Below are 17,397 nucleotides of genomic sequence, written 5' to 3'. Positions count from 1 at the left end.
TAGTAAGTGTGATAATGCATACACACTTAATATACACATAATTTATCTTGGCTACATTTCTTAAAATTGTTCCATTTTTGAAATATTTGTTCCATATATTTTTGATACACTTTAGTAGTAATAATAATTAAATGGATATATAGTAAACTGATGTTGATAGAAGTAGAAGTGCATGGCTTAAACCAGGCTAAAATATGAAAGATTTATAACTGGGTTTTAGATATAACTACTAAAAATATAAGGTATATTTTATAGATTTTCAATGTATATTGGAGAAAGCCTCAGTATTTTTAACTTCAGAATTAAAGTGTAATCCTAAGTTGTCATGAAGATCCCTTAAGATGAGTCTGTTAACCACTTCTCATCTATTACTACGCTGTCTCTTGGTCATGGACTATCAAATATGCATTGAGATTTCCAAATGTATCAGTCATATACTTGACATATCATGAGCTTGATTATAAATATTGATTTAAATAATCTATGTGTATGTCGTTTAGGCACTTTTATTATCAATACATTGTGAGCATCTAGAGGAGATGTAACATCTTTCATCATTCTATTTTTATGAGTTTTATATATAGTAGATATTTAATAGATGTTTACTGAATGAATAATGAATATACCTAATTTATAGTAAAGTAAAAAGTGATTATTTTAAAAGCAGATAACCTAAATAAGTCAAGTCCCTTAAAATAGAAATGACACGGAGATATCCAAAAATAATGCTGATCAGTCATTACTAATTAGAATATTTATACATAAAGTTACATTTTTTTATGTGGCAAAAGTCACATCTGGACAATGTAAACCAACTTGGTCTAACCTTTAATATCATACGCAGACAGCTAGATGCAGAATTTAACCCCTGGTTTTTGCACTCAACTGTTAAGTTTTTATAGATGTGTTACTTTGTCATGTTAACGTTATTTAAATAGTCTTTCTAGGGGTGCCTGGGAGGCTCAGTTAGTTAAGCCTCCAACTCTTGGTTGAGGCTCAGGTTCAGATCTCAGGGTCCTGGGATTGAGCCCCACACAGGGCTCCATGATCAGCTGGGAGTCTCCCTGCGGATTCTCTCCCTATCCCTCTGCACACACACCCCCCCCCAGCTCACCTGATCTCTCTCTCTCTATCTCTCAAATAAATAATAAATCTTTAAAAAAATATATTCTTTCTAGTATACACGTTGATGCTTCTATTCATAATTCTATTCCTTTTGTAAAGAATATGGTTTGAGAAGTTTGTCCGGGGGCAGTATTAATAAAGGTTTATCTCATTTGGTTCTGACTTCAGAGCATGCACCTTTAGTTGGCCCAAACCCACAGGTATATTGAACAAAGGTCCCCTGGGCTGGGAGCGTATGGAGGTAAACCTGTTTCATTGGTCAGAGTCGTCTTCTGCTTGTTTTTCTCCAAGGATAGCAAGGCAGCTTGCCTCCGGAAGGGAAGACCACACCCAGTGACTTTATTCCCTGGGAGTGTAGAATTAGTAGAGTCCTTCTGTATCTGTCGATTTGGAAAAAAAATATTGAAAACTACTCTCGTGGTCAGAGTCTTACTTTAGCTACTTAATTTAAGTGTTTGCAATATTCTTGTTATTACAATGTCTCACAGATGAGATAAGCTTTGTTCCACTACTCTGCAGCACCTTCACACTTCTGCCAGCTAGACTGCCAAGCTTTTAAGCTTTTGCACCCAACTTTCAATAACTTGTCTCATAAAAATCTGCTTTCCCAAAAGGTGCTATATTTATCACAGCACCTACCGTATGGTTTAACAATGTCATCCTTTTAATTTTTTCTCTTTGGAGGGAGATACCTTTCTCATTCCCGTTCTTCCATTTTTGCCATAGGTATCAAATATCAGGTATTTTTTAATCAGGTATATTTTATCAGGTATATTTTAAGTTCAAGATATAGGGGAGTTCTTAATAATGTATGGTTACAGATGAAAATAAAGGTACACATCATGAAAACAAAACGTGTAATGTTTTGGGGGGGAAAAACCCTTTGCATTTGGTTTTAAATTTGCTCTATTATTAATATCAGGATTGCCCTTTTTCTTTGGAGGGGAAGGGCTGATATTAAGATTGGCTCAAATGGTAATAAGGAGACAGTTTAAAAGGTGTCCAAAAGATTCATTATATATTGCAGTGGATTAATTCATGAGGGACAGACATATCTCAGTATCTGAGGATGACTTTGTGCAGGATAGAGCTTTTTCTTTCTTCCACAGAGTGCCTTTGGGGTAAATCTCAAAAAGAGACTGCTGAATAGAATTGACCACTATTTTTTATGTGTAAATAGGTCATCGATAGTTGAATGTGTGTATATACATCTGTTATACGCTCTGTATAATTCTTCATACTAACATTTTGATTTTGACCACACCGCTGTCTCTGACCACACCATTTTCCTTGTCTTAATATCCCAAAGTAAAGTAAATTAGATGGTTTTATCTTCTGCTGGAGCAATAAAAAAATAGTAGCATTTCCTTAAGTAAGTATAAGCCCAGTGTGTTGAATTTTCATATGTATCTTCTTCATACTCAAGATTTGAGTTTAGACTTGACGAAAATTCTATGGTCGAAAACCTTATGATATTATTGTCAAGCTTTAAGGACATTGAAGATCATCTTACAAAGGAGAAAGATGAGACCATAAGAGGTTAAATGATTGGCCCCAGGTCACACAGCTGGGATCATGGCTTTCCGGGTCCCTGAACCCCGCCACAGGTTTATGTGAGGAGGGATACTCAAGAGTAATTTACTTTTTCCTTCCCAGGGCTTTGGTGCTGACACTCTTTTGCACATTGCACTAGGTGCAAGCCCAGAAATTCTGCCAGGAGCAAAACAACACTCCTTAAACACTCTGTGACTTTCAGAACTGTATAAAATAAAAGGTTGAAGTTAATGGTTGCCAGCTTGGAGGGAGTAGTTCCTCTTTGGAGCCAAATATATGTGGAGAACAGATGAGACTGTGGGAGTGAGTTGGCAAAAGGGAAAGAGAAATGAATCTATTCTTTTTTTTGAAAATGAAAGTATAATAAATATCTGGGTAACTTGGATGTTTATTTTTCATTTAGAGATTCTTCCCATTTGAAAAATGAAATATCTGTATCTTTAATGTGAGTATTCATGAATAATAATTTTATATTATTTTTCTATCATGAAATAATCTTTTTGGGGGGGGAAGTAGAGAGATTATTTTAATGACCTGGATATATGGAACTATTTGTGTTCACATTCTTAAAAGAGCATTATTTCTTATACTGAAATTCCTATATTTTAGCAGTGACTCATGTTGCGATAATGGGTTTTCATAATTTTAAGAACTAAAAGCAAATATACCTCAGAGATAATGATTATTTAAATTTTTTGGTTCATAGAGATAAAACTGTCTTTGACATAAGGAGTATGGATATAGGAGCCAAGAATTCTATCATTTTATTTCACACTCATTTTGTTTTTGAAAAGTCTCTTATCGTGTTTGAGATCCCACATACCACAGTGATCTTAAAGACGCTTGTTAGCAGAAGCTCTCTGGGATTTCACTCTCATGCTGTCCTTAAGGGATATTTTGTAGAACTGTGCTCAAGAGAAACACTATTCTAATGAAACCTTCCTGGGATTTTCATTCATAAATCTGTGCCTAATGGTATAGTGGAGTGGTGCTCGTTAGAGCACATTACTGATGCCTTTCCAATATAGACTTCTCATGTTTTCTTAATTTATTTGAGTATTCTTAATTTATTTGAACTTGAGTTTGAAAATGTGCCTAGCACATCAATTTTCTCTAAGCAATGGAAATTTGATAATCTTTTACTAAGTGGAGTTTTGTTGTTTCTTTAACAATTACTGTAGGTAAAATACTTGGTATGAATTTGGAAGTTCCTGAAGTTACTTCTTCATTTTTTAAAAATTTTTAAAAAGTTTTTATTCATTTATTTATTTAAGTAATCTGTACACCCAGTGTGGGGCTCAAACTCATGACCCCAAGATCAAGAGTTTCATGCTCTTCCAACTGAGCCAGCCAGGCACCCTGGAAGTTCTTTAAATCTATTTGTACATCTTTATCTTTCTCTCTCTCTCTCTTTCTCTCTCTCTCTCTCTCTTTTTAGACACAGTAAAGAAAAGGAAGATGGCAACTCTCACCCAAGGCACATCCCAATGTAGTTCAGTGGCCATTTAATTCTTTTTTAAATGTAAGCACATGACTTTAATGGAAACTCATAATGCGCCTAGTCACGTCTGAGTGAACCTGTTTTTATATCATCACACAGATAATGTTGACCCTATAAGACACATGTAATAGAGTTATTCTGTTTCTGTAGTTTAAAGTGATCCTCTATTTTTTGAAAGAAAAAAAAATTTGGCCTTCATAGCATCAAACTCAAACATTTCACATGGTGTCCTATATAACTTTTTAAAGGATGTTTACTAAAAAAACACAGTTTTATTAGGTGGAAATCACCATACTAAATTTTTTAAAAGATTTTATTTATTGATTTTTTTTAAAGTAAACTCTCCACCCAGTGTGGGGCTGGAACTGACTACCCTGTGATCAAGAGTCGCCTGCTCCACCGACTGAGCCAGCCAGGTGCCCCCATACTAAGTTTTATAGTTCCAGTCAAATCAGTAATGTTGAGACTATATGCCATGCACAGGATTACTGAAAACACAATTGTGTAGGGTCTTGAGTTATATTACTTGACATTTCTCCCCACTCTTGGTTGCCCAAGATTTTAAGTTATTATGCCCCCATAGGTAGGCTGTTGGTGAGGGTATTTTTAAGTTCAAGCTCACTGTCACTAGAGACTGCACACATTTAAAGGGAGAGTGATACAGTGTTTTCATGACTATCAGATTGTGTTTGAATTTAATTCCAGTGTGGAGAACTGCTTGGATATATTAACTGAAACTTTTACTGTGTAGTAAAGTACGAGGTCAAACCACATACAGTACCTTTTTTTTTTTTTCATTTAGATGTAGACAATAATTCAGTTGGGGGAGATTGGCCATTTTTCTGGTTCTAACTATATAAATCTAATGTCCACAGTAATTTGGAAATTTTTCTATGCCTCCTATCAAATATGTTGTTATAGCTGAGAGAATAGAAACAGCAATGAATTGTTAAGACATATATGAATTTTGCCAAATAGGCTTCAGCCCTCTTCACTTATTGCCCTGTTAGGGAATCAACACACTGAGAGCATTTTTATCAGCATCAAGCTACATCTCATGGCATTGGCTTGAGATTCTCTAATGAGATTTTGTTGTATTTCCTCAACTAAAGTCAATGGAGGCCAATTTTTCCATCAAATGACACTTCTAGCTCTTTTAAATTGCTGTAAAGTCAGGCTCTTCTCATAGGTCAGATTTTCCAAAGACTTCTAGCTCTTCCTAAGCCTCATTTTGGAAATCCTCAGCAAATATTTCCAGCAAAATTTGGAATCCCTAAGACAGCATTATGTCACCAGTTTCTTGGGTTAGAATTATCCTCTGTGCTTTACCTTTGGGCTGTCTACTTTTATCTCCATTAACCTTTTGGCTTGAGTATAAACATTTATTGAAGGCTACCTCCTTTGTCGGTCCAGTAACTCCAAAGGTTAGTGAGAAGTGGATGCTAGTTTGACCTCTTTTATCCACATTAGATGATTCTAATTATTCCTAAGAAATGACACTTTTGACCCATTTTGTCCTTGTCAAGTTTGTCTAGTTGTAGGCTGTCGAAGCATGAAACTCTGGGTTCAAACAGTGTCCAGGAGTGCACATTTTTCTAACTTACAATGCAGAGCCTCAAAAGTGCACACTATTTCTTTTTCTTTTTAAAACATGCCAGTTTAACTGAAACTCAGGGCTCCTGTTATGTACCTTGAATTGATTTATTCCTGAAAGAGACTGCCTAGATATGAAGTGCAAACTTTAACCTGTAAAAACCCATGGGTTATTGAATATAGAAAAAAAAAATGAAGAAAACCTTTGCATAAGTGAGGATAACTAGGTTTTGCTGAGGTTGCAAGCAACTCTAATATCACAGTGACTTTTTACATAAAGAAAGAAGATTATTTCTTTATCATGTTACATGGCCGTCGTGATTCCCGGAGCTTCCTCCTTACACGCTTCCATGATCACTTCAGCAAAAACAAGGCATGGCGGTGAGTCTTTGGCTCTTATACCTTCTCTGTGGAAGTGACACGAGTCATCTCTTGTTCAATTTTATTGGTCCAGTGAATTCAGATGGCCATCCCTAACTTGAAAAGAGATCTGGAAAGCGGAGAGCTGAAAACAACAGATCAGTAGCACTGGTGACTACCACCAGGTTTAAATTGGATACTTAGGAGTTTTGCTCTTGACTTTTATGTGAATAACTACAAACATGACCAGCACCTGAGAAACAGTAAGGATTCAGTAAATGTTTTTGGACATCTTTAATTCATTTATTCATGTAGCTATTCAGCAAAAGTTTGGCATGCATCTGCAGTGCACTGAACACCATGCTGGCTGCTTTAGATGACTTTCCTTGAGATAGAAATGATTTGGCTGATGTGCATTCTGAAATTCAGGACACTCAACTTTTAGGTGGTTTTCTGGCCATGGAGCCTGACCGTAGCACATAGTAGGATTCAAACCAAGGTCATCTGACTCCAAGAACGTTAATGTCCTTTTGGTTCCATCCCAACTGCAAGGTCGATGGTGAATCATGAAATGTTTTAACTACTTAATTGTAGAAGCGGAAATTAGTATAATCACCACCATGTATGTTCTTGTACTTGAAGACAAGAGCATTAAGCATATCTAATGATTGTGAAATGACAACGTAGATTTTTTTTGTTATTCCAATGAAGGAGAAGCTGTTTCATGCTTTTGAAAACTTTTAATAAGGGACTTGAAGTCTTTTTTTTTTTTTTTAACTGTAAGTCAGTAAACCCGAATGCCTTTTGTATTAGTTTTCTATTGCTGCTGAAACAAATTACCACAAATTTACTGGCTTAAAACAACACAAATTTATTATCAGTTCTGTAGATCAGAAGTCCAGTATGGACCTCATTAGACTAAAATCAAGGGGTCAGCAGGATGCATTTCTTTCTGCAGGTTCTAGGAGAGAATACATTTCCCACCATTCGAGCTGGTGGCAGAATTCAGTTCCTTGAGGTTGCAGAACTGAGGTCCCTGCTTCCTCGCTTCCTGAAACTGAGAGTCATCGCAGTTTCCAGACCCCACAGTGTTATAGTTTATAGCGTCAGTATGCCATCTTCAAAGGCAGCAAAGGCAGGTGGAATCCTTTTCATATGGAATCCCTTTGATCTCCTGTTTTGCCTTTCTCTTCTATGTGTAAGAACTCATGTATTTATATTGGGCTTATCCAGATAATCTAGGATACTCTCACCATTTCATGGTCCTAAACTTTAATCACATCTTTAAAATCCCTTTTCCCAAGTACAGTAACATATTCATAGGTTCCAGGGATTTAGAGCATGGACACTGTTAGGGGGTTGTTTCTCTGTCTATCATAACTTTTATATCCACTCTCTCCCAACATATTGTGCTAACTGCTAATAAACATCTTGGCCTTACTTTCTTTATTTGTTAAATTAGGGAATTAAACTCATTGAACTTTGAAGTTGCTTCCAACTCTTAACATTCTAGACTTGTATGAGTCCTTATGATAGAGACATGGGAAAGTGAACCTAATGATCAATGTGGATATTATTGTTATTTTCTATTCATGGATTTTGCTGGAGTGTAGATTTCATATAATCCTGGATAACTCCTTCCTTCTCACACTTGGTAATCTTCTTTGAAGTCAGTCAATCTCTACAAAAGTTGACTTCTTCAGAAAGAAATTGACTTACCTCCTCAAAACTGTAATAACTGGTCCCTTGAGATTTTTTATCTATGTATTATTTACTTTACAGCTTGGGTATAGCTTTTCAGCAAGTCTTTGCTACATTTTTGCTTTTGCTTTATTGGTTTAGAGTAAAAGAAATTGTTTTTCCTTCAATTCAGTTTCTTAATAAGTCAGATTCTACCTGTGCCTGGGTGTAATAAAGGTTTCCAAGGTTTTAAAAGGCATGATGCCGGGGCGCCTGGGTGGCACAGTGGTTAAGCGTCTGCCTTCGGCTCAGGGCGTGATCCCGGCGTTCTGGGATCGAGCCCCACATCAGGCTCCTGCGCTATGAGCCTGCTTCTTCCTCTCCCACTTCCCCTGCTTGTGTTCCCTCTCTCACTGGCTGTCTCTATCTCTGTCGAATAAATAAATAAAATCTTTAAAAAAAATTAAAAAATAAAAAAAATAAATAAAAGGCATGATGCCTAACTTACGACTAAGGAAGGATTTTATTTGTGTCATAAAATTAATTCCTTCAAATCCAATTTACTTATATACTAAATGGAGAAAATGTTAATACCTAAGTCCTAGAGTTTAAAAATCGAAAAAGATAATTGAGTGGAAGTACAATACCCAGCATTTAGTGCTCAATAGATATAAACCACCAATATTGTTTTAACCATAGTAGTAGTAGTAGGGGTGGAGGTGAATAAGTCATCCCGGTTTGCCCAGGAATTTCCGGTTTAAGTGCTGAAAATCCAACATCCTGGGAGACTCTTCAGTCCCAGGAAAACCCAGATGGTTGGTCACCCCAGGAGTGGTAGTGTCTAGAAACAGAGCTAGACGTAGAAATGGGGTCCTCCTCCTACCAGCTATTTGACCTAAAAGAAATTATTAATCTTTGAGTTGTAGGGTTGTTGTTGTTGTTTTTTTTTAATCTGAGAATGGACGTAAAGACTAAATAAGTCTGGGAAGAGTCTAAGAAAATCTCTGCACAAGTAGCACACATAGTCGTACCCTTATTCTTCCTGGTTAAACAATCTTTGCTCGTTTCCTTTGCCTAGAAATTTAAGCATAAAAGATTTTGCCTGGTATGAAAAGGTCCTTCAAAATATACTTCTCACCTGCCCTTCCAGACACATTGCTGTTATTTTTCTTCCACTTATCAGTAATAATAATAATAATAATAAAGAGTATGATGATGATAGCTAATGCATATCTAGTGTTTTCTACATACCAAGAACAGCTCTAAAGACTTTGTAAGGAGTTAAAACCAAAGAGTCCCAGAAAGACTCACTATTTCCTGTACTCACAACTCTCTTACAAACTGCTCAGATTTTTGCACATGCTGTACCACCAATTGCAAATTCTCCTTGTTTGTCCTTTAAGATCTTGTCTACATGTTACCTTCTCTGTGATATCTTCCCAGAATCCACACAGCAGAAGTTTCTCTCTTGCCTTGCATTAATCCCAAAACAATTTACACATGACTTTATACTCCTTACCATCCTACTTTTTGCATTATATTAAACTTTTTCTTATGTATCCGTATCTTTCACCAAAAAAGATGTCCTCATATTCCTAGCACTGAGCACAGGACCACGATGGAGGCGGTTTGTATGTTTATAAATGAACAGAAGATCATAGTATCAGCAAAATCAATTGATTTGCTTTACACTAAAAAATTCCCTAAAGAATTTAAGTGATCAATATCTATTTTTCATATTATCTGTGGAAAATTGTAAAAGCTGATTTACTGTGTAGAAATCTGTGTGGCTTTAAGAACTGTGGAGTATAAAGATTAAATAAAAGGCATGGCTTTCCCATGAAATAACAGTACAGTAGAAATGGGGGAGGTGCCTGTTATTGTATTCCATTCTTTAAAACCAGAAGAGAGAAGGTGTTAGCAATAAGGCCACAAAATCTCCTACGTGTGGGTTTATCGAAATAGTGCACTTTCTCCTGTGACTTGTTCTGCCTACTGCTCCGAGACCTGCTGACCCTGATCTGTGGATTTACCTGTTTCTCTGGTAGTAAGAGAAGCTGACATATGCATAATTAAGACCTAATGTTTAATTGGATATGGGTCATTATCATTTCAGATTGAAGAAGCTTGCTTGTCCTCAATTCTGTTTTCAAACGGAAATAAAAATGGTCACTCAGACTAATAACCATAAAGATAACTTGAAAACATTTTTGCCTGTATTGTTTAAAAAATGATATAAAATTTTTCTCTCCTCTAGGGCTTTCCCATAACTATCCTGGAAGACTGTACTTTCAGGGACAATTTCGGTAGTTTGTTACTAGAGAAGTTTCTCTGACTGTGTAAAGCACCAGATAAATGTTTGCCAAATTTTAAGATATGTAGTTGAAAAATTAAGAATTTAAAATGAATCAAAGTATGAATATAAAAAAAATAGTATGCTAGTATTTCTCAGCATTGATCTGGTTTACCATCTCCTTTAATATTTGAAATATTTTTTCAGACTTCTTTTTTTAATTTATCCATTATGATTGATTTTTTCATTAAACAGTATGTTTTATGGTAGTTCTACCTCTTACGATATAATTGATACTTCAAGAAATGGGTTAACATTTATCTTATGCTGCATTGTCAATATGGGTTTGAAGCTAACAATAGATCCGTGTCTCAGACGCTATCATTGTTGTCGTTCAGCGGGTGAAATGGGTTTTCCAGATTCCTGAGGGATTTGAAATGACCAGATTACATGGAACTCCTCGAGTGAATACTTATTAATGCCAATTTGGGAAATTTGTAGCGAAGTCCCAGAATGAGCTGAGATCTCTTTGGCAGGATCATATCTAGGTGAAGATTCAGTTCAAAAATTACCTTGAGACCCTTGCATTGTAGTCTGTGTTGTGGCTTTGTGATATTTGATATACAGACATGGTCTGGTGGATGATAAAAGTCTGAATGCCAGTTCACTGTGACTCATCGGGAAAAAACAGTCTTGCTCTAAAGCTCACCTGTTTCTTCCCAGTTTATTTCCTGCCACTTTTAACATAATCAAAGACAAACAGTTTGGACGCCAAGCAGCCTAAAATGATGAACCCTTTGAGCCTTATATTTAAAATGTACAACTGGAAATGTTTTGTTAGAACTAGGGTGCATGTCTCCGGGCTCTCTGTGCTTCTCAGAGCAAGGGATGTCATGCTTTAGTTGCCCTGCATCTAAATTTATTCACGATTCCTCTTTTATAGTCTTTTGGAGACAATGTATGGTGAATCATTAGCATTATTATTATTTCAGACTACATATCCCCACTTAGTAGAGGGGGCTGGGTAGATTTCATTATTCATTCGAAATAAATTCCTACTCTAATATAAATGTTGCTCAGGATAGAGCTTTGAAATGGATCCTGATTCTTTAAATTCTTTCCTGTCTGTTTCAGGAAATAGTGAGATCCTGTTGATAGTAAAGTACAATGTGTCTAAAGTTCACTTCTAAACACTCTGCTCTTTGCAATGAAAGTCCTCTGCATTCTCTTTATAATTCAGAGCCGCAAGAGATCTGTCTAATCTTGGAGATCTGATCCAGTATCATTTAGGGGGAAAAAAAAAAAGTCCTTGATAATAATTCTACCATTCAGATTAGTGAAAGCAGTAAAGCCTTACAGCTTCTGTCGTCTTAAAAAGATATTATGAGACAGGGGAATAAGGACTTGGATTATGGTTTGGGAGATTTAGTTGTTTGTAAAAATAAAATGATTAGTTCAGTTATTATTCAAGTTTTTAATCAACGAAGGCAAATGGCATCTGTTTGTTATCATTCTTTCTGCAGAAGACAAAGGCTCAGGTCCCAATGGTGCTGACTGCTGGTCCCAAGTGGCTCCTGGATGTGACTTGGCAAGGAGTGGAAGACAACAAAAACAACTGCATTGTGTACAGCAAAGGTAAATGCAGGATCATTTCCCTCTCTCTTTGCAAGTTTTGGACCTGAGCATGGCAGGACCGCACCAAGTGAGCTGGAATGGGAATGCAAAGTGAAATGTGATCCTCTCTCTTCCTTTTTTCCCCTCAAGAATCTCTCTAACCTGTGTTTCCAGCAAAGCCTACTGGTGCTTTTTCTTTATAATATAAGACAGAAAGTGTTATACCATTAATGACAGCACTGCGCACATTTACCTAATGCTGTATTTGAGTGGCGTGACTGGTACCCTCCTTCTATTAGCTTTATTGATAGCCAGTTTGATGAAATCCCAGGTTCCTCTCTCTTAGACATTATCTACAGAAAGTAAATTCCTTTTGAAATTCAGCAATTCATGTCAGCGTGCATGCTGCAGGAGGCACTGCATTCCAGCCAGTTTCTTGAAATCACTCATGATGGGGATAGCTGAAAGTGAAACCATTGCAAAGACTGAGAATTCTTCCCCATGGTAATTTCTAAGGGCAGGAGGCAAACGGGGAAAGAGGAAGCCAATGGCTTATGGAGCTTTGCCTTTGATTTGCTCAGTGTGGTATTAACCTAGACCCCTCATCTAGGTACACCCTGTTTACAAAGGAGCCAAAGGTCCATGATGGCACTCCCAGACACAGGCCCCTCTTCGTGTGTGGTGTGGTTTGGGGCACTTTTCTCCATATTCAAGTTATGGGCCCCAGCTCTGTACTCTTACAGTGAAATCCCTAATCGTGCCTCTTCGTAAATATTGCAAAACCTTGGGCTTCTCATGTTTAATTTCTTTTAGCTTTCTTTTTTAACCAAACAGACCTACTGAGATCAAAGATTTATTTGCACATTGAACCTAGAAACCATAAAAGCATACAAGGGAACAAGCAAATAAGAACCCCTATCAATATATTAACATATAAAACACTAATCATAACATCAAAGACTCTTAAAAACTTGCTAGAAACAATTACAACTTGTTCCTATAATCATTACAATTTGTACACTTATAAGAGGATTGCCTTTAAACTACCATAAGCCTTTGAAAGTTGAAACACCGGAAAGAGGGAATTTGCAAGCTAAAAAAACAATCTGCACACCAGGATCTGATTATATTCCTTTTCCTTCTATAATTGCTGGTCCCAAACCCACTCATTTTTCTAACCTGAACTACCTGTGGTATGCTGGTGGGAGCTTTTAGCTAGAAGGGAAGTGTGATTTTCCCAGGATATGTCAATATGATCCATCAAAGTGGAAGGAAATGTTATAGTGAGCCAGTTTACCAATGCCCGCATTCAGAATGCAGAAATACAAAAGAGGCCTTGGAATGTAGGATTAATTACGAGGAATAAATTTTTGTCGTACAATGTCTTATCTCTGTGATGGCAATATAATATGGAGGAACCAAGAAAATAGCTGTTCTCTTGTCATAATCCAAATCCATTGCATTTTTAAGTCAGCCATTCTTTTGGGAGCAATGATTGTTATATCGTTATATCTAAGGAAAGAAATATGGCAAAACTGCAATTCCATGTTCAGTGGAGTACTTTAACTTGAACATGTTTATGTGTTTGTATTATGGTTGGCTATTTGTTAAGTCTTTTGGCAATAAATAATTTGGAGGAATTTATAGAAGGTTACTAATTAATTAACTCATAAAGCATGCATGAGCCCAACTACGTGCTAGTCTCGTACATGGTTACTAATAACCGCCGTTACTGAGCACCGCTGAATCCTCTCCATGGTACCGCCATACCAGATTGTATGCGTTTCCCTCATTGTTCTTCATTACCTTGTTTTACAATCATTATTATATGGGTTCAAAGAAAAAAGTAAAAAAGCTAAAAGTTAGAAAAAAAGGTAAAAAGTTAACTATTAACTTTTAGCAAAAGAAAAAACTAAAACTCTGTGGTTGTTACCGAGGGCAAGAACTATGTCTTAGTCGCATTCCTATCCTTGGTCTGGTATGCTGCCTGTACAAAAAAAAAGCACTAAATAAATATTGATTGGCTAACCAGATAAACAAAGGATGAGTGGTTGCCAGAAACTGTAATAGACATTTCACATACTCGAATGATGAACAATATGGATTATGGCTATGTAATGGTTCTTAACCTACAAAAGGTAATTTGATATTGTTCAACTTAAGAACTATTGGTATTGTGGTTCAAACAGCAGGGACTGCAGTAACTACTGTACAGGCATTATTTCATCTTGTCTTCATTTAATACCGCCAGTGAAGTAATTAATATACTACTCTATTTTAGAAAAAGTGAATGGTGGGTTAGATAATTTGCCATGGTCACATAACTAGTAAGCGGTTGGAGTGGGGTTCAAACATGCATTTGTCTAACTTAGGGTCTGAGTTATACATATTAGAATAATTTCTCCCTGCATTAGGCTTTCAAACAGCTCAATGACATAGGTAATGTGTTTTTTATTTTACATAGTTTGCCATTATGACTTAGATAGTATGGCTGTTCTTGGTCATGGAGAGCTAACAATGGAGTCGTATTTGAATCCAGGTCTTGATCATTCCAAATCCTATATCCCGGTACTGTGGGACTCTGATTTCCCCCTGCCATTATTATATGATTAGTAAATTCTTCTGATCACTCAGGTATTTATGCCTGGAAATCACAAAGAGCATATATTATGGTATCGCCCTCCCCAAATACATTATACAGAATCCCAAGTTCATTAAAAAAAGAGCCCTATCACCTCATATCGCCTATCATGGCCCCTCTTGAAAACTCACAATGCCGGCTGGCATTAATACTGAGAAGTTCTATAGTAAAACACCTGTTTAACTCGTTTGACCATATGATATATATATATTTTTTTCAAATGGACACCCGTTGGAATTAGTGTTCTGGGTAACACACTCAGAAAAACTCTCCTCTAAGCTCTATTCTGATCTCCTAGATGGGCTTCAGAGGCCTGATACTAACTCCTACTATTCAGATTGCCTTTGGAGGGAGGGGATGGCTCACCAAGACTATGTCTCAAAGTTCTGTGAATACCTTAATATGCTGTGATTGTACTAGGGATCATTTGAGTCATGGAAAATATGACCCAAGGAAGCACTCTTATCAGGACCCCGTGGATTCTGAGTTTGCTGTCTTCGTAGGCTTACAGGTATGATAAGGCTCCTTAAAGCAAAAGAGTTTTGTAGTTGGAAGGTTTGGTGATTTTGCTTTCATAAGTATTGACTTGGACATCCATAATGTGTGAGGCATTTTCATAATATGTATGTATGTATGTATGTATGTATGTATGTAATTTATTATTTGGGACTGCTTTCAAGTGATAGAAATCCAAAGGAAATTGGCTTATCCAAAAAAAAAAAAAAAAAGAGTGTGTGTGTGTGTGTGTGTGTGTGTGTGTGTGTGTGTGTTGGGGGTAGGGGGGTCATAAAACTGAGAGTCCAAAGATGTTTTGGATTTCAGGAATAGCTTAATCCAGTTGCTCAAACTGTCCCCAGACTGTCTCTGTTTTCTGCCCCTTCTTTCTTTTGTGGGTTTCATTTTCAGAAACATTTTCTTCGGGCAGTGGGAAGCTCCAGACTTATTCTACAAGCATTGAAATTCCAGTAAAAACAGCTTTTCTGGGTTTCGATTAGGGCACATCACATACCAGTCTTTGATCCAATTAGTCTCAATGACTCTCCCTGGCAGAACAATCATCCTTAGAGTAGAATTAACCGCACATGAGCCACTAAGATAGAGAAAAAATAGTTCTCCAAGTGAAACCAAAGTGCTGCTGAGAGATACAAAGGACTAGTTGCTCGATGGGCTAACTTTGTGCAGTTAGATGGAACACGTGATTCCTAATGTCTAAGAAGCGCTCGCCGAAGATGACAAATTCCTGATGCCAAAATTGTTTTCCTTATTTCGTTTCCTACCTAAGAACCTAAATTACTTATGAATTCTATGCCGGAATCATTATTAGAGGACCTGGCTATCTGAGAACATATCAGTACCTATTGACATATAGAATGTAAAATGCATATGTGTAGCATTTTTTAAACGCCCTGACTGTGAAATTTTTAATATCATTTTCTTACGGTGTGTTAGATAGGCCACTTAATGTGTAACTATTCCCATTTAAGAGGCATACTTACTTCTTAAAGTATTATTTAATGTGAGCTAATAGCAAAATTAAATATAACTATAGTTTTCATTTCCAGGGTGTCCATCAAATAATTATTATAAAATTATATTATATCACTTAGTGCTATGTGACAGGCTGCCATCATCTTGTTTTATCAAAGTAAAAAAGTATAGTATTTGGCATTAATATTGTAATCTGATGTACTTTTTTCCCTGCCTCAACTACCCCCTGTCATTCTAGAAAGTAATTAGCTCATCCAGACATTGATGGACCAGACTTGTTGGGTCATCTGTTTTTTGCCATTAATCTCAACAGACTCCAGATAATTCTAATTTACTTATCTCCAAGGGAAAAAGACTGGAAAGCAGCATGCTGGAGTTAAAGGGAGGATGCTGGGGGGTAGGATCAGCAAGGCCTGCTCACTAACTCCTAAAGTCCACGAATGCCTGTTGAGTATCAGAGGATCGACTTTTCTTCTCTATATACCACGCTGTTCTTTACTTTGTAGTATTTGCACAGTATGGTGACCTTCTTACATATTAGAAGTAAATGGGTTACTTCAAGTTATTTTTGTATTTGTTTCTGAGTGCTCAGAATTAAGCCTTGAGCTTGTGGGTTTGTTCATTCAGTTCAAGTGAGGAATAATTGAGTTTTTCATGGAGTTGTCATTTCAGAGTAGACACGTTCTCTAGGTATGAAGACTAAGAGAATAAACATTGCCAATCAGAAGAGTGAAAAGGTATCCGTTTACCCTCACTCCCTCCCACCTTAACCACAAAGATTTGTTTGGTTTTTGTTTGTTTTTTTAAAGATTTTATTTATTTATTTGACAGAGAGTGAGACAGAGAGAGAGGGAACACAAGCAGGGGGAGTGGGAGAGGGAGAAGCAGGCTTCCCGCTGAGCAAGGAGCCCAATGTGGGGCTCGATCCCATCATGACCTGAGCTGAAGGCAGATGCTTAACGACTGAGCCACCCAGGAGCACCCAGATTTGTTTTTATATGAAAGCACAGGATCATTTTAAAAAATGTTGCTGGTATGTGACTTTGGGCAAATCACGTATCCTATAAATCTTGATTTCCTCAGCTGTGAAAATGGAATAGCCATGGCTATGTTGCAGAATTTTTGAGAGGAAGAATGCCATAAACTTAACTGTGTATATTATTATAAATAGTATATTGCTAATTATCTTATACTCAATCCAATTTGCCCTTGTGGACCTGTCAGTACAAACTTAGAGGAAATGAAACCAGGCCTATATGTTGGCATCAAGCAAGTGTGCAAAAAAACATGTCATCTGGTACCAGATTTAGAGCCAGGGATTCCAAAGCTCTCACTCAGTTACCGTTGAACCCACACCACAGTCCCTGCAGAGAACTATATTATAGAATCAAAGGCCTGAAGCATTTGCCTGAAGATGTTACTGGACTTTTTTCCCCTTGAACACATAATATTTTTATTTTTAGTGCAAGTCTTACCGAAAATGTCTAGTATCAAGATGATAATGATAATACTATTAATACTAATATAGCAGTCACCATTTACTAAGCA

General features: G+C 36.8%; 1 protein-coding gene and 1 pseudogene across 2 annotated transcripts in view; both read left to right on the top strand.

Moving 5' to 3' along the window:
- The window catches only part of ZFPM2 (zinc finger protein, FOG family member 2), a 443,301-nt gene that overhangs the window by 278,526 nt on the left and 147,378 nt on the right, over positions 1–17,397 (top strand). For both annotated transcript variants that reach the window (XM_045805813.2, XM_045805812.2), the window contains one exon: positions 11,630–11,741. In XM_045805813.2, the coding sequence (XP_045661769.1) occupies positions 11,630–11,741 (112 nt within the window). The remainder of the gene's footprint in view (positions 1–11,629; positions 11,742–17,397) is intronic.
- On the top strand, positions 10,093–10,173 carry LOC148109436 (small nucleolar RNA U3; annotated as a pseudogene).

This window comes from Ursus americanus, chromosome 9 (assembly GCF_024610735.1).
Source record: "Ursus americanus isolate L20-20 chromosome 9, mUrsAme1.1.p, whole genome shotgun sequence".
In the NCBI taxonomy this organism is placed as follows: Eukaryota; Metazoa; Chordata; class Mammalia; order Carnivora; family Ursidae; genus Ursus; species Ursus americanus.
The sequence above is the reverse complement of the archived record's forward strand: the minus strand, read 5'-3'. Positions and strand labels throughout refer to the sequence as shown.